We start from the raw sequence: 21,545 nt of genomic DNA on the forward strand, positions 1-21,545 counted from the left end.
CGAGCAGCTGCTCGCGTTCTTCATTTTATCAACTTGACAACCCTCTCTAAGGACATTTGATTATGTTTTTTTTTTTTTTAATCCTATGCCTGTCAGTCTGTCTTTTATCGTGTTTTCCGTTTCGTTGCTGTTTTAAACTTGTGACTCGCGGTGCATTCCTAACGTAGTCTGGGCGCTAATGACCGTTGAAGTTGTGCGCCCTAAAAACCACAAAAAAAAAAAAAAAAAAAAAAAAAACCCTAAGATGATACTCCATATGCATGGGATTTGATTAATAGTCGCTTGTGAGGAATGGTATCAAAAGCCTTCTGAAAATCTAGGAATATGGAATTGATCTGAGATCCGTTGTCGACAGCACTCATTACTTCATGGAATAAAGAGCTGACTGTGTTACACAAGAACGATATTTTCTGAACCCGTGTTGGTTATGTATCAATAAGTCATTTTCTTCATAATGTTAGAGTACTGCAAATTGAGGTCAGTGATATGGGTCTGTAATTCAATGGGTTACTCCTATTTCCTTTTTTGAATATTGGTGTGACCTGTGCTACTTTCCGGTCTTTAGGAACAGACCTTTCATCAAGTGAGCGGTTGCTAAGAAAGGCACTATTTTTTCTGCATACTCTGAAAGGAACCTGATGGGTATACCATCTGGACCAGAGGACTTGCCTTTCTGAAGTGATTTGAGTTTTATCGCAACCCCTAAGATAACTACTTTAATGTCACTCATGCTAATAGCTGTTCTGGTTTTGAATTCTGGAATATTTGCTTCGTCTTCTTTCGTGAAGGAATTACGGAAAACGGTATTTAGTAACTCCACTTTAGTGGCACTATCGTCGGAACATTTCCATCGCTATCATGCAGTGATGGTTTTGACTGTTTTTTGCCACTGGTGTACTGTACAGACGACCAGAATCTCTTTGGGTTTTTACGATACGACATGACGTCATCACATCCTTTCTACGCTTCATGGATGGGGTCTTCGGGGTCCTCTGCCGATTTTTATCCGCAATTTTCTGTCGTATCGTACCTTCCGCATGCAAGTCGCTGCCTCATATAGTTCCTCCCACGTCCAGGAGAACGGTGTGGCACTGGGTTCTGTTTTAAGTGTCTGCCTGTTTTTAATAGCCATTAACGGGCTCGCTGCGGCTGTGGGCAATTCTGTCTCCGCTTCCCTGTATGCTGACGACTTTTGCCTTTACTATAGCTCTATTGGCATTGCAGCTGCTGAACGTCAGCTACAGGGCGCAATCCGCAAGGCGCAGTCTTGGGCTGTAGCGCGTGGTTTTCAGTTTTCGGCAGACAAGACCTGCGTTATGCATTTCTGCCGGCGACGTACTGTCCACCCGGAGCCGCGGCTTTTTCTTGCCGGCGAACTTCTTTCAGTGGTGGACTCACAGGTTTTTGGGGGTGGTTTTCGATGCCCGGTTGACTTGGCTGCCTCATATCCGGCAGCTTAAACAGGCGTGTTGGCGGCATCTAAACGCTCTGAGATGCATGAGCCACACCCGCTGGGGCGCCGACCAATCTATCCTGTTGCGGCTCTACCAGGCGTTAATCCAGTCCCGTCTGGATTATGGGAGCCTGGCTTATGGCTCAGCATCCCCATCTGCGTTGCCGGTGCTGGACCCAATACTACACAGCGGGATCCGACTTGCCACTGGTGCCTTCCGCACCAGCCCTGTGGACAGCATACTTGTTGAGGCAGGTGTCCCTACACTGCGACTGAGACGCCAACATTTACTGGCGGCTTATGCTGCCCATGTTTTTAGCTTGCCCGGGCATCCAAATTACCGTGTCCTGTTCCCGCAGTCAGTCGTCCATCTACCCCCTGCGGGTCCGGGGTAAGAATAGGCCCGAGGTATTCCTGCCTGTCGTAAGAGGCGACTAAAAGGAGTTTCAACCGTTTCGGCCTTCCATGTGATGGTCCCCCTTGGGGTTTGACCTCCATTTTTCAAAATTCTACAGAAGTACAAGCCTTTTGGGGAAGGACGCCTTACGTGGTGTACCACTGGTCCTCAGTGCACTAAGACCTTGGCACTCAGCATTGTACCGGCGTTGTAACCATACCCACTATTCCTCAAATTGGGCCTAAACGCCTGATGGGTTGTACAAGTTACGCCCATAGTGCGTCCCCATCTGCACCTACGATCATGATGGACTTTCCATGGCACCAGAAATCCAGCACGGTAGCCAGCCCGTTGTGGTGGGGTCGTCATGTACCCTCTAGGTTGTAGCCCCCTGACAACACAGGGATCGTACTGCCGATACCTGAGCTGCACCCTCCCCACGTCGGCCAAGGAGTAGGTGCCCGTCTCCTTGGGGCATCAGGACTCCCGGCAACGGTCATCCTGCCAGGTGGCCCTTGCTGAGGCTGGGTGGCGCCCGTGGGGAGAGCCCCTGGTCGGAGTGGGTGGTATCGGGGCGGACGTTTCGCAGATGATACGTCAACACGTATCAGGTCGCTCTGCGGCCGAGTCTTTCAAAAGGAAAGGTACTGTCTCTGGTTCTGGTTCTCCTGTCCTTTGCCCCTTGGCCACTCCGTGGGAGGAGGGACAGGCCCGCCGGCTTGGGGCGAAGTACTTCCCCCGCTATTTGGTCTGTTCTCGAACCGATGGGGGGACGTTTGCCACCTCCAAGCTCATGTTCTTTGTTCAGCACATTGAGGACATCTTCGGGGAAATCGAGGCTCTCAGTAAGATGCGTTCGGGGTCCGTTCTTATAAAGACCACCTCCGCCACACAGTCGGCGGCGCTCCAGGCGTGCGACCGCCTAGGGGACATCCCAGTGTCCATTGCCCCGCATCTGGCACTAAATAGGATGCAGGGGGTTATTTTTCATCGGGACCTCCTGCTGCAATCTGATGATGAGCTCAGGGCCAACCTGGAGCGGCGAGGCGTGCATTTCGTCCGGCGAGTCCAGTGCGGCCCCAGAGACCGTCGCATCGACACCGGGGCCTTTATCCTCGCCTTCGAGGGGGACGTTCTCCCGGAGAAGGTAAAGGTGATGTGCTACCGGTGCGACGTGCGACCTTACATCCCGCCTCCTATGCGCTGTTTTCGGTGTTTGCGCTTTGGGCACATGTCGTCACGGTGTGAGGCTGAGCCCCTTTGTGGCGATTTTGGACGTCCTCTTCGTGAGGAACATACATGCACCCCACCACCTCGGTGCGTTAATTGTCCCGGCATCCACTCGCCTAGATCCTTAGACTGCCCCGCGTATCAGAAGGAGAAGAAGATACAAGAACTCAGAACTTTGGATCGTCTCTCTTATTCTGAGGCCAGGAAGAAGTATGACCGCCTCCATCCCGTGCCGTTGACCACTTCGTTTGCCTCAGTTGTGTCCACTCCTTCCGCGGTATCCTCACCCCTATCCTGTCCCCCCTCCGCCTCCTCCCCCCATCCGGGGTCTATGCCTCCGCCTCAGGCGTCCATCAGGGAAACGTTCCAGACCCCAGCTTCCGAGGTCCGGCGTTCCAAAACGGACCCCGCGCGTGAGGACCTTCTTCGGGTCCAGCCCACCATCCCTGTGCCTCCTCGGACTTCGAAGAAGGCCTCCAAGAAGAAGTCTCTATCCCCCTCTCCACCCCGGCACGTTTCGTCTGACGCTCCATCCGTGAGTCGCTGCTCCAGGCGTCCTCAGTTTCGCCGGAACGCTCATCTGCCAGGCGCTCAGCTGGCCTCTCGTCGGCAAATGATGCTGCCCCTCCTACACAACCAGGGACAGCGGCCGCAGCTGGTGACGACTCGATGGAACAGGATCCGCCTCCCGCCGGTTGTAGCGTTGTTCCCTCGAAACCTGGCCCTCCGCAGCCGTCGAGGTGACCAGCTCTTCCCCCGTCTCGTTCCCCCTCTTTTTTGACTAGCGATGGCCTTGTTACATTGGAACATAAGAGGTATTCGATCTAATCAGGAGGAATTACAACTGCTCCTCCGCGTGCACTGTCCGCTCATCCTTGGTCTCCAGGAAACCAAGTTGCGCCAGACTGACCGTATTGCCTTTACCCACTATACCTCGGAGCGGTATGACCTCACCCCTGTGGACGGTATCCCAGCTCATGGTGGGGTCATGTTGCTCGTTGGGGACGATGTCTATTACCATCCCATCCCATTGACCACCCCACTACAAGCAATAGCTGTCCGTATTACTCTTTCTGCTTTTACTTTTTCAGTTTGTACCATCTACACTCCATCGTCATCCGCTGTTAGTCGGGCTGACATGATGCACCTGATTGTTCAGCTTCCCCCGCCGTTTTTATTGTTTGGCGCCTTCAATGCCCATCATCCCCTTTGGGGCTCTCCTGCATCCTGTCAAAGAGGCTCACTCTTGGCGGATGTCTTCAACCATCTCAATCTTGTCTGCCTCAATACTGGCGCCCCGACTTTCCTCTCGGACTCTACTCATACCTACTCCCACTTGGACCTCTCAATCTGTTCTACCACTCTTGCTCGTCAGTTTGAGTGGTATGTCCTTTCTGACACCTATTCGAGCGACCACTTCCCCTGTGTCGTTCGTCTCCTGCACCACACCCCATCCCCACGTCCTTCGAGCTAGAACATACCGAAAGCTGACTGGGGACTTTACTCCTCCCTGGCGACCTTTCCGGACCACGATTTTCTCAGTTGTGACAGTCAGGTCTAATACCTCACGGCTGTTATCATCAATGCTGCCGAACGTTCCATTCCTCGTACTACCTCTTCTTCACGTCGCGTTTCCATCCCCTGGTGGAACGAGGCTTGTAGAGACGCTATCCGTGCTCGACGATCTGCTTTACGCACCTTTCGCTGCCATCCTACGTTGGCGAATTGTATTGGATACAAACGACTCGGAGTGCAATGCCGTAGAGTCATCAAAGACAGCAAAAGAGCTTGTTGGGCCTCTTTCACCAGCTCCTTTAACAGTTTTACTCCCTCTTCTGTCATTTGGGGTGGCCTGCGCCGGCTGTCGGGCATTAAGGCCCACTCCTCGGTACCTGGCCTGACCTCAGGTAATGAGGTCCTCGTTGATACTGTGGCCGTCTCCAACGCTTCCGGCCGGTTTTTCGCGGAGGTTTCAAGCTCCGCCCATTACCACCCTGCCTTCCTTCCCAGGAAACAGGCAGAAGAGGCTCGGCGACCTTCCTTCCACTCGCTGAATCTGGAAACTTATAATGCCCCCTTTACTCTGCGGGAACTCGAACGTGCGCTTGCACTGTCCCGGTCCTCTGCTCCGGGGCCAGATGCCATTCACGTTCAGATGCTGGCACACCTTTCTCCGGCAGGCAAAAGCTTCCTTCTTCGTACCTACAATCGCGTCTGGACCGAAGGTCAAGTCCCCATGCGTTGGCGTGACGCCGTCGTTGTTCCTATACCCAAACCCGGGAAGGATAGACACCTTCCTTCTAGTTACCGCCCCATTTCTCTTACAAGCTGTGTCTGTAAGGTGATGGAGCGCATGGTTCATGCTCGGTTAGTTTGGATTCTTGAATCTCGACGGCTACTTACCAATGTCCAATGCGGCTTTCATCGCCGCCGCTCCGCTGTTGACCACCTTGTGACCTTGTCGACATTCATCATGAGCAACTTTTTGCGAAGGCGCCAAACGGTAGCCGTGTTCTTCGATTTGGAGAAGGCTTATGATACCTGTTGGAGAGGAGGTATCCTCCGCACTATGCACAGGTGAGGCCTACGCGGTCGCCTGCCCCTTTTTATTGATTCCTTTTTAACGGATCGAAAGTTTAGGGTACGTGTGGGTTCCGTATTGTCCGACGTCTTCCTCCAGGAGAACGGAGTGCCTCAGGGCTCCGTCTTGAGCGTAGCCCTTTTTGCCATCGCGATCAATCCAATTATGGATTGCATTCCACCTAATGTCTCAGGCTCTCTCTTTGTCGATGACTTCGCGATCTACTGCAGTGCCCAGAGAACATGCCTCCTGGAGCGCTGCCTTCAGCGTTGTCTAGACAGCCTATACTCATGGAGCGTGGCAAATGGCTTCCGGTTCTCTGAAGAGAAGACGGTTTGCATCAACTTTTGGCGATATAAAGCGTTCCTTCCGCCATCCTTACATCTTGGTTCCGTTGTTCTCCCGTTCGTGGAAACAACTAAGTTTCTAGGGCTCACGTTGGACAGGAAACTTTGTTGGTCTCCGCATGTCTCTTATTTGGCGGCCCGTTGTACACGTTCCATTAATGTCCTCAGAGTTCTTAGTGGTTCATCTTGGGGAGCGGATCGCACTGTCCTGCTTCGCTTGTATCGGTCCATAGTCCAATCGAAGCTGGATTATGGGAGCTTCGTCTGCTCGTCTGCTCGGCCGTCCCTCTTACGCCGTCTCAACTCCATCCACCATCGGGGGTTACGTCTTGCGACCGGAGCCTTCTACACTAGTCCTGTCGAGAGTCTTTATGCTGAAGCTGCCGAATTACCATTGACCTACCGGCGCGACGTACTGCTTTGTCGGTATGCCTGCCGGCTGTTGTCTATGCCCGACCACCCCTCTTACCAGTCCTTCTTCGCTGATTCTCTCGACCGTTAGTACGGATTGTATGTGTCTGCCCTGCTGCCCCCCGGAGTCCGCTTCCGTCGCCTGCTTCGACAATTGGATTTTGTCCTCCCTAACACCTTCAGAGAGGGTGAGAGCCCGTCACCACCTTGGCTCCAGGCTCCGGTTCATATTTATCTCGACCTCAGCTCACTCCCTAAGGAGGGTACTCCGGCTGTAGTGTATTGCTCACGGTTTGTCGAACTTCATGCTCGACTTGCCGGTCACACCTCTATTTACACCGATGGCTCCAAAACTGACGATAGTGCCGGCTGTGCCTTTGTCGTCGGGGCCGCCACCTTTAAATACAGGCTCCTCGACCAATGTTCCAGCTTTACGGCCGAGCTTTTTGCTCTCCATCAGGCCGTTCAGTATGCCCGCCGGCATCGCCATTCATCGTATGTACTCTGCTCTGACTCACTCAGTGCTCTTCAGAGCCTTGGAGCTCCCTATCCGGTCCATCCCTTGGTTCAACGGATACAGCAGTCCCTCCATTCTTTCGCTGATAATGGTTCTCCTGTCAGCTTTCTGTGGGTTCCCGGACATGTAGGAGTGCCTGGGAATGAGGCTGCAGGTGCTGCAGCCAAGGCTGCAGTCCTCCTACCTCAGCCAGCCTCCCGTTGTGTCCCGTCATCTGACGTTCGTGGGGATGTTTGTAAGAGGCTTGTGTCGTTGTGGTGGGATGCTTGGTCATCCCTCCAAGGAAACAAGCTCCGGGCAGTAAAACCGCTCCCAACTGCTTGGACAACCTCCTCCCGACCATCTCGGCGAGAAGAGGTCCTTCTGACCAGGTTGCGGATTGGGCATTGCCGGTTTAGCCACTGCTACCTGCTCTCCGGTGACCCAGCCCCGCAGTGCCCTTGTGGTCATGCATTAACAGTGCGCCATGTTTTATTGTCGTGTCCCCGCTTTAGTCAATCTCGTGTTGTCCTGTCCCTGCCATCTACTTTACCGGATATTTTAGCTGATGACGCTCGAGCAGCTGCTCGTGTTCTGCGTTTTATAACTTTGACTGGCTTGTCCGAAGACATCTAACTTTTGTACTTATTTTATCTGCATCTTTGTCAAGCCTTTCTGGTGTCCCCCCCCCCTCCCCTTGAGTTTTACTAGATTCCATGTGCTCTAACAACTGTGACTGGGCGCTAATGACCTCAGTAGTTGAGCGCCCTTAAACCCCACCAAAAAAACAAAAAAAAAGTCGTCCATCTGCCAGACCGTTGGGCCCGGTCGGGTTGTCCGATCGCCATACGCGTCAAAGAGCTCCTCTCTGGGCTTGGGTTTTTCCCAGTTCCATCTCCTTTCCGGGCACCTCTGCGCACGCCCCCATGGTGTGTGTCTCGCCCTTGCCTTCGGCTCGATTTGGCACAGAGCCCAAAGGACTCAGTCCCTCCAGAGGCCTTCCGATGCCACTTTTATTCCATCCTGGCCACGTATCAGAGCTCTGGAGTTGTTTACACCGACGGCTCGATGGTTGCTGGTCGTGTCGGTTATGCTCTGACTCTAGGGGATCACTATGAACAACATTCATTGCCAGCTGGCTGCGGCGTTTTTACTGCTGAGCTGGCTGGTCGCCATCTTTCGTGCCCTAGAGTATATCCGCTACTGCTCAGGTGAGTCCTTCGTCATCTGTAGCGATTCCCTGAGCGGTTTACGAGCTCTCGACCAGTGTTTCCCTCGTTCTCGTCTGGTGATGGCTATCCACGAGTCCCTGCATTCTCTTGCCCGTTGCGGCCGCTCTGTGGTCTTTGTGTGGAGCCCCGGTCATGTCGGTATCCCGGGCAATGAACATGTTGACCGCCTGGCCAAACAGGCCACCAGTGAACCCACCCTGGACATTGGCCTCCCGGAGACTGATTTGCGGGCAGTCTTCCGCAGCGGAGTTCTCTCGCTTTGGGACACTGAATGGCGGAATCTGCCCACGCCAAACAAACTCCGTTCTCTCAAGGCGACGACACGTGTGTGGCAGTCATCCATGCGAGCCACTCGCAGAGATTCAGTTGGTCTTTGTCGGCTCCGCATTGGCCACACCCGACTGTCTCACAGTTATTTTTTGCGTCGTGAGGACCCACCTCTCTGTCGCTGTGGGGCGATTTTGATGGTGGTGCACATTTTATTAACTTGTCCGCTTTTAACTGTGCTCAGGCAGACATTTACGCTGCCTGATACGCTCCCTGCCCTTTTACTAGATGACTCTGCCATGGTGGACTTAGTTTTGCGTTTTATTCAGGCAGGGGGTTTTTATCGTTTAATCTGAGTGTTTATGTTTTTTAGTGTTGATTCTGGCTTTTAGCCTCTGATTTTAAACTGAGTTTTTAATGTGTTCTTGGTGGTTGGCTTTTCCTCTTTTTTTCTCTATGGTCGGCCAACCACCGTCACTCTCTGTGTGTTTTAATTTGTTTTGTCTGATCTCTGTCGGAGTCTTTCTTGTCCCATGTCGTCTGCCGTCTTCCCTGCTGTTCGTTTTTATTCTCTTTGGGCGGTTTTAATTTTTTGGAAAAAGGGACCAATGACCATCGCAGTCTGGTCCCTTTAATCCCACAAACAAACCAACCAACCAATCTTTGGGTTTTCTACTATATTTTGAGACAATATTTCATTGTGGAAACTATTAAAAGCATCTCGCATTGACGTCCGCACTAAATTTCAAGTTTCCGTGAAACTTAGCCAGTCTTGGGGAGTTTGCATTCTTTTGAATTTGGCATTCTTTTTTTGTTGCTTTGAGAAGACAAGGCATAGAAACTCTCGCTTTGTGTGGGCGGGCTGTATCTTGCTGAAATGTAAACCCAAGATGGTTCACAATGAAGGGCAACGAAATGGGGCTTAGAATATCGTCGATGAACCACTGTGCTGTAAGGCTGCTGCGGGTGACAAATAGAGTGCGGAATAAAATGGCATCCCAGACCATCGCCCCTGGTTGTCAAGCTGAATGGTGGGCGATAGTCAGGTTGTTACCCCACTCCAGTTTTGAGTCTCCAGACACGCCTTCAGTCTGGAATCTCATTGACTGGAGTGTAATTGTCTTCAGTGCTTAGCACAGCTTCCATTTGAGCCCTTATGACCAGCGATGATCTGTCAGTCAATGCCAAGCCGAATAACTGCTTGCATAAGGGCAAGAGGTGCATTATTGACTTGCACATGTTATGCTCTTTCTCTTGCATAAATCATCAGACTTTTTCTGAAATTGTAAACAGTTATTTATCTGTACATGTACATCACATCTACCAATTGATGTCCCATTTCAGTAATTCTTTCATTTTTCATCTTGGTGTATTTTTTCCAACTGATACTAGTATTTTATTTAATCAGTTATAGCTGCAAACCAACTTCGACTTGTTCTTGTTCTCTCAGTAACTGTATCTTCATTGTTGTTTAAATTAGGGGTCTGCCAGGTATGAAGCATTAACACTTTTATTCAGTTTTCTCATTTCATTTCATTTCTTACTTTGTCATGATTATATTAAAATGTGATGAAAGTACATGAAATTGTATGTACACACACACACACACACACACACACACACGCACACGCACCTTCTCTCCTACCCTCCGTCTAAAGTTCAACACTTCACTCTCCTCCACTCCCACCATACTACCCTTCCCCCTCCCCCCACCCAGTCGCCACTCCCATCATGCACTGGTGCTGCTGCTCGCAGTGTAGTTTCAGCTCTCTGAAACTGCAGGTGTGTGTGCAAGTTGTGTGTGTGTGTGTGTGTGTGTGTGTGTGTGTGTGTGTGTGTGTGTGTGTGTGTTTACTGCTGACAAAGGCTTTAATGGCCGAAAGCTATGATTCTGTGACTTATTGTGCCTATCGCTGCTCAGCATCTCCGCTATATGGTGAGTAGCAACTTTCCTTCTCTCGTATTGTTGTGGGCAAGAAAGCAGTGACATACTGAAAAATCCAGCTGATATGTGGGAACTAGACTTTGCCATGTAACAACACTGTTCAAAATTAATCAACATATCAACACATCACAGTAATAATTTTAAGTGATGCATTTTAAAACTTATTGCTATGTTTCCATAGCTTGTGAGTACGATTTGGTGACAGCTTCAGTAAGGCTGACTACAAAGCAAATACGCAGCTATCATCCAGGAGTGGCTTCATGACAAAACAGAACGATATTTCTCTTTTTGATTGGCTGCATTGCAGATTCTTTCCTCTTAGGCAATCTTCTTAGGACGATGGCAAATATTACAGATTTGATAGAGTGTCTGGCAAAGACATCACAGAAAGCATTTGCTTATCGGTATATTAAAATGAATAATAAAAGTTGCGCGCACGCGCGCGTGCGTGTGCGCGCGCAACTTTTATTATTCATTTTAATATACCGATAAGCAAATGCTTTCTGTGATGTCTTTGCCAGACACTCTAATGAAACATAATGAATGAAACAATGCCCCAAAGACAGAATAAGACATTTTAGTTGCTAAGTTTTCATCTGCCTTTTGTACTCTAACTCTGAATGTATTCCTATTCAAGTATATATTGTGCATCCTATTCAAGTGTGTATTGTGCATAATAACAGCATTATTTACTGAAAACCAAAATCACGATATTGAAAAGACATCCAGCATACAGGGTGTTGCTGTGTATGACTCTTCAACTGTCAGTTGATTATTTGGCCATGTTTCCAGTTTTCTGTTTATGCTAGCAGCTGTAGTTTTCAGCAGCCCCACAGCACACTTCCTCCTCACTGTGTTGCAGGTCATCAAGCTGCCACAGCTGTGATAACAGTGGGCATGAAGGCATAACTTAAGTGACTTCTGTAGACTGTGTGTGTGTGTGTGTGTGTATTGATATTGCAAGCGTACTTTCTTGAGAGTGTAATTCTTAAACTGTTATTAGTGCTGTCCATTCTCAAAGTTTATCTGCACTAGAAGCAAACATCAAAATATTGGTTGTCAACATTTGTCCTATTAAACTGCATTCCTATTTAATTTTCCTAGTTTAAAATTCTGAACATTCGGGTTGCTGACAATATTTTTGGTGTTGTGGGATCTCCATGCATTATTTCTCTTAGAGTTCTCAATCTGTCACTATTTTGATGAAGTATGATGGAGTCTGTGATGTTGATGTCAAAGTTCTTCACTATAATAAGTAGACTGAATCACTGCCTTGTGTCTATATTAGCATAGACATCTCAAAAATTTTGAAACCTATACAAAATGGTAATTCATAGTCAATGTTCCAATTTATAATTTCATTATGACTTGCAAATCCTGTCTGTTATGCTGTATGAAAGTTTAAAGCCAGTTGTACCTGTGCCTGATTACTTACGTAATATTCTTTCCATGCAGTAAGTGATAATTTTAGTGTGTATGTAGAACATTACTGGGAGTGCAGTATAGGGCTCTATTGAAACTAGATGACGCATTTGTGACGTGTCAACGGAATAAAATTTTCTCGGATTATTACTGCATCAATTTACCCTGTGTCATTGACATTTTGAAAGCTGTACTCTCTCCTCCATCATCTGACAAAGTGCCACTGTCTTGCAGTCTCTCTCTGTATATAGTCATAGATGATATCAATATAATGGAAGGAAACATTCCACGTGGGAAAAATTATATATAAAAACAAAGATGAGGTGACTTACCGAACAAAAGCGCTGGCAGGTCGATAGACACACAAACAAACACAAACGTACACACAAAATTCAAGCTTTCGCAACAAACTGTTGCCTCATCAGGAAAGAGGGAAGGAGAGGGGAAGACGAAAGGAAGTGGGTTTTAAGGGAGAGGGTAAGGAGTCATTCCAATCCCGGGAGCGGAAAGACTTACCTTAGGGGGAAAAAAGGACAGGTATACACTCGCACACACGCACATATCCATCCACACCTACAGACACAAGCAGACATATTTAAATATGTCTGCTTGTGTCTGTATGTGTGGATGGATATGTGCGTGTGTGCGAGTGTATACCTGTCCTTTTTTCCCCCTAAGGTAAGTCTTTCCGCTCCCGGGATTGGAATGACTCCTTACCCTCTCCCTTAAAACCCACTTCCTTTCGTCTTCCCCTCTCCTTCCCTCTTTCCTGATGAGGCAACAGTTTGTTGCGAAAGCTTGAATTTTGTGTGTATGTTTGTGTTTGTTTGTGTGTCTATCGACCTGCCAGCGCTTTTGTTCGGTAAGTCACCTCATCTTTGTTTTTATATATAGTCATAGATGACAACAAGCGTATAAATCCCTGCAATGCCTACTCCATAAGCACTTAACGGCAATCTGGTCTCACGTTTACATGGCTGGCAGTTTGCCCTTGCTGTCCAGTGCTGAGGTAGCAGTGGACAGAGCACACGAACTTGGCAGCCATGTAAACACAGGGCTGGGCTGCAGTTAAATGGGTACGGAGTGACTATTGCAAGGATTTACATGTTTTATGCCACTAACTACTATATTATTATAATGAAGTTTCACTGCAAGACACTGGAGCTTTGCCAGAACACGGCCTTCCATTTGTTTATAATTTATTTCCAGTTTTAGGTCATAAATCAAATTTTTAAAGTTGTGTAAATCATGTCTCCTGAAGTAAAATATAATTATTTTTAAATTTATTTTTATTTTTTTAAGTGTTACACTTCCCAGTCACTTTCATGTGACTACTTGCCAAAGCCTGTATAACCAACTTTTGCAGTGCGAACTACTGAGAGATGTGCAGGAAGAAAGTCAGTGAGATTCTGGAATACACCGACAGGAACGTGGAGTCGTGCTGACTCTAGTGCCATGGCCAGCTGTGGTAGGTTTCTCGATTGAGGATCCATGGCATGAAGAGCCTGATGTAGGTGGTCCCACAGATTCTCAATTGGATTTAAATCTGGGGAGTACAGTAAATTCACCCTGGTGCTCTTCGAACCATGCACATACACGGCGATCTGTGTGACACAATGCATTATCCTCTGATAGATGCTGTTGTGCTGAGGGTGAACATGGATCCCAAGGATAGATGCATGCTTCTGTTGTTTCACTGTGCCTTCCAGAATGACAAGATCATGCAGGGAATGCCATGAAAACGTTCCCTGGATCATAACGTTCCTGCCTCCGCCTGGACCTATCCAATGATTTGTTGCAGGGTGTTTAGTTCCAGATGTTACATGCCAATGACCATCTGTCCAGTGGAGTATAAAATGTGATTCATCTGAAACGATCACATGTTGCTACTCAATGGACATGTAGTTGTAGTATTGGTGTGCAAATTCCAGCCTTCGTTGCCAATGAACAGCAGTCAGCAATGAACAGCACCTGCTGTGGAGGCCCATAGGTAGCAACGTTCACTGAACACTCGGTGAGGAGACACTGTTGGTTGCCCCTTAGGTTATCTGTGCAGTCACTGGTTCAGTAGGTTCACATCTATTTGTCCGTTCACATCTCTGTAGCCATTGTTCACCCATGTCATCCGTGACCCATGGTGCACCAGAGTGTCACTTTGCCGTGCACAGCATACCTCGACCATAGCGGCACACAGACAGTTTACAAACTTAGCCGTTCTGGAAATTCTTCCATCCTTGGTATGGAAGACTTTAATCATGTGCATGGAACCTCAGATAAATTGCTCCATTTCTGCATTATGACAGACCCCCCCCCCCCCCCCCCCAGGCATACTTTGTGCCCTCTACTGTTAATGCTGCCACCTGCTGCCTGTGAGTGGGTATTGCATATTGACGTTGAACATAGGTGGTGGTCACATCAGTGATACTGGACTGTGTATTTGGCTGATATTTTGAAATAGTGTGCTAATTAAAATATATTTTTGTCACCCATTGCCTGAAACTTCTTTGGAGGTAATTCATTGCTATTACAGTGAGGTTCTTTTAAAAATTATTGAAGTTATGTATGGTAGGTGTTACTTGTAAAGTATCAACTGGTATTTTAAATAATTTGCCAGTGTACTGTTTCTGTTTAGGCCACACAATGTTTACATTTAAGAGCAATCGTGATAAAATTGACAGTCATGATAAAATTGAATTACATATGAGAGAATTGTTATTTCTGACTTACTGTGTGCAGATGCATGATGTGGAATGAATTTTACCACCCAGTTTTATTTTGTCATTCGTGCTTTCAGACAGAAATAATGCGAAATGAATTTGAGAGGATGCAGCAACGTCTTCCAATGGATGTTTTGAGTATGAAGCGTTACGAACTTCCACCACCTCCTGCTGGTAAGATGACTGATATAGCTGCATGGACAGAGTGTGTTGAAAATTCCATGGCACAGTTAGAGCACCAAGCAACAAGGTATGCTGGTGAATATGTGAATCACCTTGTGGGGGGTAACTTAAGGTAGTTGATTGTGTTGCTCCATTGCCAGGAGACCACTATCCAACTGATACTGATTGGTGCAAACTAAATGTTGGAAATTACAATCGTTTCATAATTTATGATTTGCAATACACTATAACTGTAATACTAGTTTGCTCAGTATTACAATATTCCACACAGAAAAATTTAATTTTTTTGTTTCAGAATTTGTAATTTGGAACTGATGGTGGAATATGGTTGTGAAGCTTGGAAGGCGTATTTGGAGACATTGGTTCAGTTAGTTACACAGGCGCAGAAACAATTGCAGAGCATGAGGTAATGTAAAGACTGTTGTGTGTGTGTGTGTGTGTGTGTGTGTGTGTGTGTGTGTGTGTGTGTGTGTGTGTTTTACAACCATATGATTTTCTTGTGAAGGGAAGAGAGGAGGTAGCAGTTGTTTCATGAAGAAAGCAAATTGTGCAAACTAGGCCAAAATATTTGAAATATAGCTACAAAAAGTAAACTTTATTCCATTATCTGTGCAATTTGTCAAAGCAAGTCGGACAAATTGTTGGGAAAAGAGGAAAAGGGAAGGAAAAATACATAATTTTAATATTAAAAAAAAATGATTGTCTCAGGGCAATTACAGATAGAATATATTAAATTACACTCCTGGAAATGGAAAAAAAGAACACATTGATACCGGTGTGTCAGACCCACCATACTTGCTCCGGACACTGCGAGAGCGAGAGGGCTGTACAAGCAATGATCACACGCACGGCACAGCGGACACACCAGGAACCGCGGTGTTGGCCGTCGAATGGCGCTAGCTGCGCAGCATTTGTGCACCGCCGCCGTCAGTGTCAGCCAGTTTGTCGTGGCATACGGAGCTCCATCGCAGTCTTTAACACTGGTAGCATGCCGCGACAGCGTGGACGTGAACCGTATGTGCAGTTGACGGACTTTGAGCGAGGGCGTATAGTGGGCATGCGGGAGGCCGGGTGGACGTACCGCCGAATTGCTCAACACGTGGGGCGTGAGGTCTCCACAGTACATCGATGTTGTCGCCAGTGGTCGGCGGAAGGTGCACGTGCACGTGCCCGTCGACCTGGGACCGGACCGCAGCGACGCACGGATGCACGCCAAGACCGAAGGATCCTACGCAGTGCCGTAGGGGACCGCACCGCCACTTCCCAGCAAATTAGGGACACTGTTGCTCCTGGGGTATCGGCGAGGACCATTCGCAACCGTCTCCATGAAGCTGGGCTACGGTCCCGCACACTGTTAGGCCGTCTTCCGCTCACGCCCCAACATCGTGCAGCCCGCCTCCAGTGGTGTCGCGACAGGCGTGAATGGAGGGACGAATGGAGACGTGTCGTCTTCAGCGATGAGAGTCGCTTCTGCCTTGGTGCCAATGATGGTCGTATGCGTGTTTGGCGCCGTGCAGGTGAGCGCCACAATCAGGACTGCATACGACCGAGGCACACAGGGCCAACACCCGGCATCATGGTGTGGGGAGCGATCTCCTACACTGGCCGTACACCACTGGTGATCGTCGAGGGGACACTGAATAGTGCACAGTACATCCAAACCGTCATCGAACCCATCGTTCTACCATTCCTAGATCAGCAAGGGAACTTGCTGTTCCAACAGGACAATGCACGTCCGCATGTATCCCGTGCCACCCAACGTGCTCTAGAAGGTGTAAGTCAACTACCCTGGCCAGCAAGATCTCCGGATCTGTCCCCCATTGAGCATGTTTGGGACTGGATGAAGCGTCGTCTCACGCGGTCTGCACGTCCAGCACGAACGCTGGTCCAACTGAGGCGCCAGGTGGAAATGGCATGGCAAGCCGTTCCACAGGACTACATCCAGCATCTCTATGATCGTCTCCATGGGAGAATAGCAGCCTGCATTGCTGCGAAAGGTGGATATACACTGTACTAGTGCCGACATTGTGCATGCTCTGTTGCCTGTGTCTATGTGCCTGTGGTTCTGTCAGTGTGATCATGTGATGTATCTGACCCCAGGAATGTGTCAATAAAGTTTCCCCTTCCTGGGACAATGAATTCACGGTGTTCTTATTTCAATTTCCAGGAGTGTATATACAGGTGAGAGATAGTGGATAAAATGTGTTCGATTCTGTAATCTTAATAAAAGTGCTGCATACAAAGAATTCAACATGATAGTATAATGTAACTGCTGAAATTCAAATTACTGTGGTTGCTGAAGGGCACAGGGTGAAGAGTAGAATGACAAGTAAAGACACAGAAAGAGGAAATTGGGTAGGGGACAAAAAGGGAAGGTGTTTCAATGAAGGGAAACATAAGAATAGCAAAGAGACACAGAAGGACATAAATTAGAATAGTTTGAGGAAATGAAAGCTTGGCTTAAGATGATTTGGGAGAATTGGAGGCTGAAAGACAAGTATGTGTTAGATGGGTACTTGCCATTGTAGTAAGTTAGAAGCACTCACAGTTGGAAAGAGAAGAGTGTATACTGAATGTCCCAGAAGGAATGGTCAATATTCAGAGATAAAACAAGAATGATCATTTGAAACAAAAAGTGAGTAAGCATGGGCTCTGAAATGCCTACTGTAAGAACTAAGGGTGCATCATCTTCGATACCGTGAAACAAATCCTTTCTACTGCAATGTCTTTGCTTTCCATATTTTGGGAGGAGATAGTATTGACCAAAACAAGAAAAACTTTTCTCGTAAACATGGGCAGTAAAATACATACACTAATAGCTGTGAGCACTTCTTCACTAGAAGATATGTTTCATTGTATTGAAAGTGAACAACTGCTCATAAGGTATGCATTTTAGAGTTCATGTTAACTAGAACATTTGGTTTGAATGATTCTACCCTGTCATGTTCCTGAGTATTGACATCTACATATATACTCCGCTAGCCACCAAGCGATGTGTGGCAGAGGGCACAATTCGCACCAGAGTCATATTTCCACCCTCTGTTCCACTCATGGATCGCGCGAGGGGAAAAAGACTGTCTGAATGCCTCAGTACGAGCTCTAATTTCCCTTATCTTTGAATGGTGATCATTGCACGATCTGAAAGTTGGTGGTAATAATATATGCTCTAAATCTTCAATGAAGATCGGATTTCGGAATTTAGTGAGGAGCCCCTTCTGATAGCGCGCCTTCTTTCTGCAAGTGTGTCCCACTTCAAACTTTTTATGAGATTTGTAACGCTCTCGCGATGGCTAAATGTACCAGTCACGGATCTTGCTGCTCTTCTTTGGACTTTCTCAATCTCTTGAATCAGACCCAACTGGTAAGGGTCCCATACGGACGAACAGTACTCTAAGATGGACGATCTAACATATTGTGAGCTATTTTCTATGTTGAAGGACTGCATCGCTTCAGGATTCTACCAATAAACCGCAATCTACAGTTCGCCTTACCCGTTACTTGTGTAATCTGATCATTCCATTTGAGATCATTTTGAATAGTCACACCCAGATACTTGATGGATGTTACTGCTTCCAAAGACTGGGAATTTATTTTGTACTCGTACATTGACGGGGATTTTCACCTCGTTATATGCAGTAGGTTATACTTACTAATGTTGAGAGATAACCGCCAGTCATTACACCACGCATTTATTTTCTGCAAATCCTCTTTGATTTGTTCACAACTTTCGTGTGATACTACTTACTTGTAGACTACAGAATCATTGGCAAACAGTCTAATGCCGCTGTCAATACCATCAAGCAGATGGTTTATGTAAATCGTAAAAAGCATTGGACCTATTACACTGCTCTTGGGCACACCTGAAGTTACGCTTGTTTCGTTTGAAGTCATCCTGTCCAGGACGACATACTGCTCCCTGTCTGTTTGAAAACTATCTATCCAACCGCATATGTCATCTGACAGGCCGTAAGCGCGCACTTTTTGGAGCAAGCGACAGTGTGGAACTTAGTTGAATGCCTTTCAAAAGCCGAGAAATATGGCATCAACCTGGGAGCCAGTATCTAGAGCCTGTTGTATATCATAAACAAAGAGGGACAGCTGTGTCTTGCATGACTGCTGTTTCCTAAAACCGTGCTGGTTTCTGCAGATGAGCTTCTCAGAGTCTAGAAAGGTCATTATGTCTGAACACACAATATGTTCCATGATTCTACATCAGATCAGTGTCAGTGAAATTGGCCGGTAATTATGTGCATCCGATTCTCTACACTTTTTATATATTGCTATGACCTGGGTCTTCTTCCAGTCCCGTGGAACTTTCCACTGTAGCATAGTCAACATAAAATCTTACGGGGATACCGTCTGGGCCAGATGCCTTCCTGGCGTCTAAGAATCTTAACTGTTCAACAATCCCAGATACACTAAACACTATGTCAGCCATCCTTGCGTTTGTTCAGTAATTGAAAGGTGGAATGGTGCTGCAGTCCTCTACCGTGAACGAATTTTTGAAAGCTAAGTTTAGAATTTTGGTCTTCTGTTTATCACCACCAGTTACATTATCTATACTGTCAGCAAGAGAAGGTATTGAATTATTTGTAGCGTTCATATATTTTACGTACAACCAAAATTTTGACAATTCATCCTGGGACACCCTGTATGATATAAAAGTTGTAGAAGTTCCAGAAGCTCTGTACTCATCTTTTCATACATCAGTTGTTTCCAATTATGTTACTGTTTCAGCTCTTAGCAGGCAGATACTTCTAATAATATTTTAACTAAGAATGAACATGGAATGGAAAAAAATTGTTTTTGTACTATAAAACAAATTATAAAATAACTAACCATCTTTGTTATTGCCTCTTCTTCCTTTTATTGACAGATGGAGGGTAATATGTCAAGTCAACCAATGAATTTGCTTCAAATTGTATTTTCTGATTTGTAATTTTGTTGCTTTATTAAAATATTCAATTTTTCCCTTGAACAGCTCAGTATACACAGCTCAGTACACAGCAAGAATTGTATGGGCTCATTAGCTGTGTGTACACGTGCAGTCTCTAAAGTGTTTTGTATCTATCACCTGTTTGCTGAATATTAACAGCAAGCTGTAAAGCTTAGTTTTCCTTGACTTTACTTTAATATAAAAATTGTCATATTGAAAGTGTTCTGTGTTGTTTCTGTAGTTAAGAGTGAAGTGTCCAACCAGGATCCTTGTAAGGATTGCTTATTGCAAATACTCAGTTCAAATTCTTGCTGCATATTAGTGCAGTATTGAGTAGTTAAACATGTGATAGCCTAGTCTGGAGTAATTATTGTGTTCATGAAGTAACTGTTCCCCCTTTCCTCACTTCTTATTAAAATTATATTATGAGTTATGTTAAACGTCTTGATAGGTAAGAAACTTATTTATGTTGCAGCCCCTAAATTTAACAACATTAATAAGCAGTTCTTGATTCGCAATGTAAGTGTACAATAGAATAAGTTAGGAAATGTGCATTGATACATTGTCATGCACGCATCAGTTATTATTTAGTGTTAATACCTTTATTAATTTTCCCTAATTATCACAGGAAATGCAAATAAATATATATGTAGTTTTGTACCAGGTAATTCTTTTTTATGCTGGTGGTTCTCATATTCTTCATAAATTAACCTTCAATGTAAATTTGCTTACCAGTGTGAGAGCTAGTAGTAAATTTGTAGTACAGTGACTGAGGAATCTGTAACAATCAGTACAAGTAATACTCTTAATCTTAACTAGTACAAGACCTTACTTATTGTTCCTCCCCGTTCTTCTCTTAACGAGCCAGAGAAAATGTTACGTCAATTTTGCTATGGAAACAGCTTGGTAATCAGTTAGAAATTTAGTACAAGGGTCACTCCAAAAGAAATGCACACTATTTTTGTAAAAATACAGTTTTCATTCTGCATGTGTGAAAGTTTTATAGTGTATAGATACATCCTTCCCACTTGTTTTCAAACTGTTCCCATGAGTGGCGCCGTCACAGCATATCTTAAAGATGGCTGCTACACTTAACGTTCATCAGAAGCAACGTGCTGTGAAAATGAGACAGTGGGGAAACATCCACAAGAGGCTGAAAAAGGTGTATGGAGATGCTGCTGTTGATCGCAATAAAGTTAGTTGGTGGGCAAGCAGGTTACGTGATGAAAGCGGGCATGCCATTATTGAGGATTGTCATCGCAGTGGCAGGCCTTGTACTGCACACACTCCAGACAATGTGCAGTGAGTTAACGAATTGGTGACTGCTAACAGACGCATCACAGTGAACGAATTGTCACACTACATTGGGATAGGGGAAGGAAGTGTTTGCAGAATACTGAAAGTGTTGGCATTAAAAAAGGTTTGTGCCAGGTGGGTTCCCAGGATGTTGACAGTGGCTCATAAAGAAACAAGAAAAACGGTATGCAGCGAACTTTTAGAACAGTATGAGAATGGTGGAGATGAATTTCTTGGAAGAATTGTGACAGGTGATGAAACATGGCTCCATCATTTTTCACCAGAGATGAAGAGGCAATCAATGGAGTGGCATCCTGCAAATTCACCCAAGAAAAAAAAATTCAAAGCCACACCTTCTGCTGGAAAATTATGGCTACGGTGATTTTAGATTCCGAAGGACTCTCGCTTGTTGACATCATGCCAAATGGAACCACCATAAATTCTGATGCATATGCGACGACACTGAAGAAACTTCAAGCTCGACTGAGTCGTGTTCAACCACATCGGCAAAAGCAGGATGTTTTGCTGTTGCATGTCAATGCACGGCCACATATCAATCAAAAAACCATGGAAGCGTTCACAAAACTTGGATGGACAACACTGAAACACCCGCCTTACAGTCCTGACCTGGC

General features: G+C 46.4%; 1 protein-coding gene across 1 annotated transcript in view; it reads left to right on the plus strand.

Moving 5' to 3' along the window:
- LOC124612447 (pre-mRNA-splicing factor SPF27) overlaps window positions 1–21,545 on the plus strand; it is a 48,475-nt gene that overhangs the window by 25,466 nt on the left and 1,464 nt on the right. Inside the window, exons 3-4 of the mRNA XM_047140671.1 lie at window positions 14,576–14,748; window positions 14,977–15,087. Coding sequence (XP_046996627.1) covers window positions 14,576–14,748; window positions 14,977–15,087 — 284 coding nt within the window. The remainder of the gene's footprint in view (window positions 1–14,575; window positions 14,749–14,976; window positions 15,088–21,545) is intronic.

Source organism: Schistocerca americana, chromosome 1 (assembly GCF_021461395.2).
Source record: "Schistocerca americana isolate TAMUIC-IGC-003095 chromosome 1, iqSchAmer2.1, whole genome shotgun sequence".
Taxonomy (NCBI): Eukaryota; Metazoa; Arthropoda; class Insecta; order Orthoptera; family Acrididae; genus Schistocerca; species Schistocerca americana.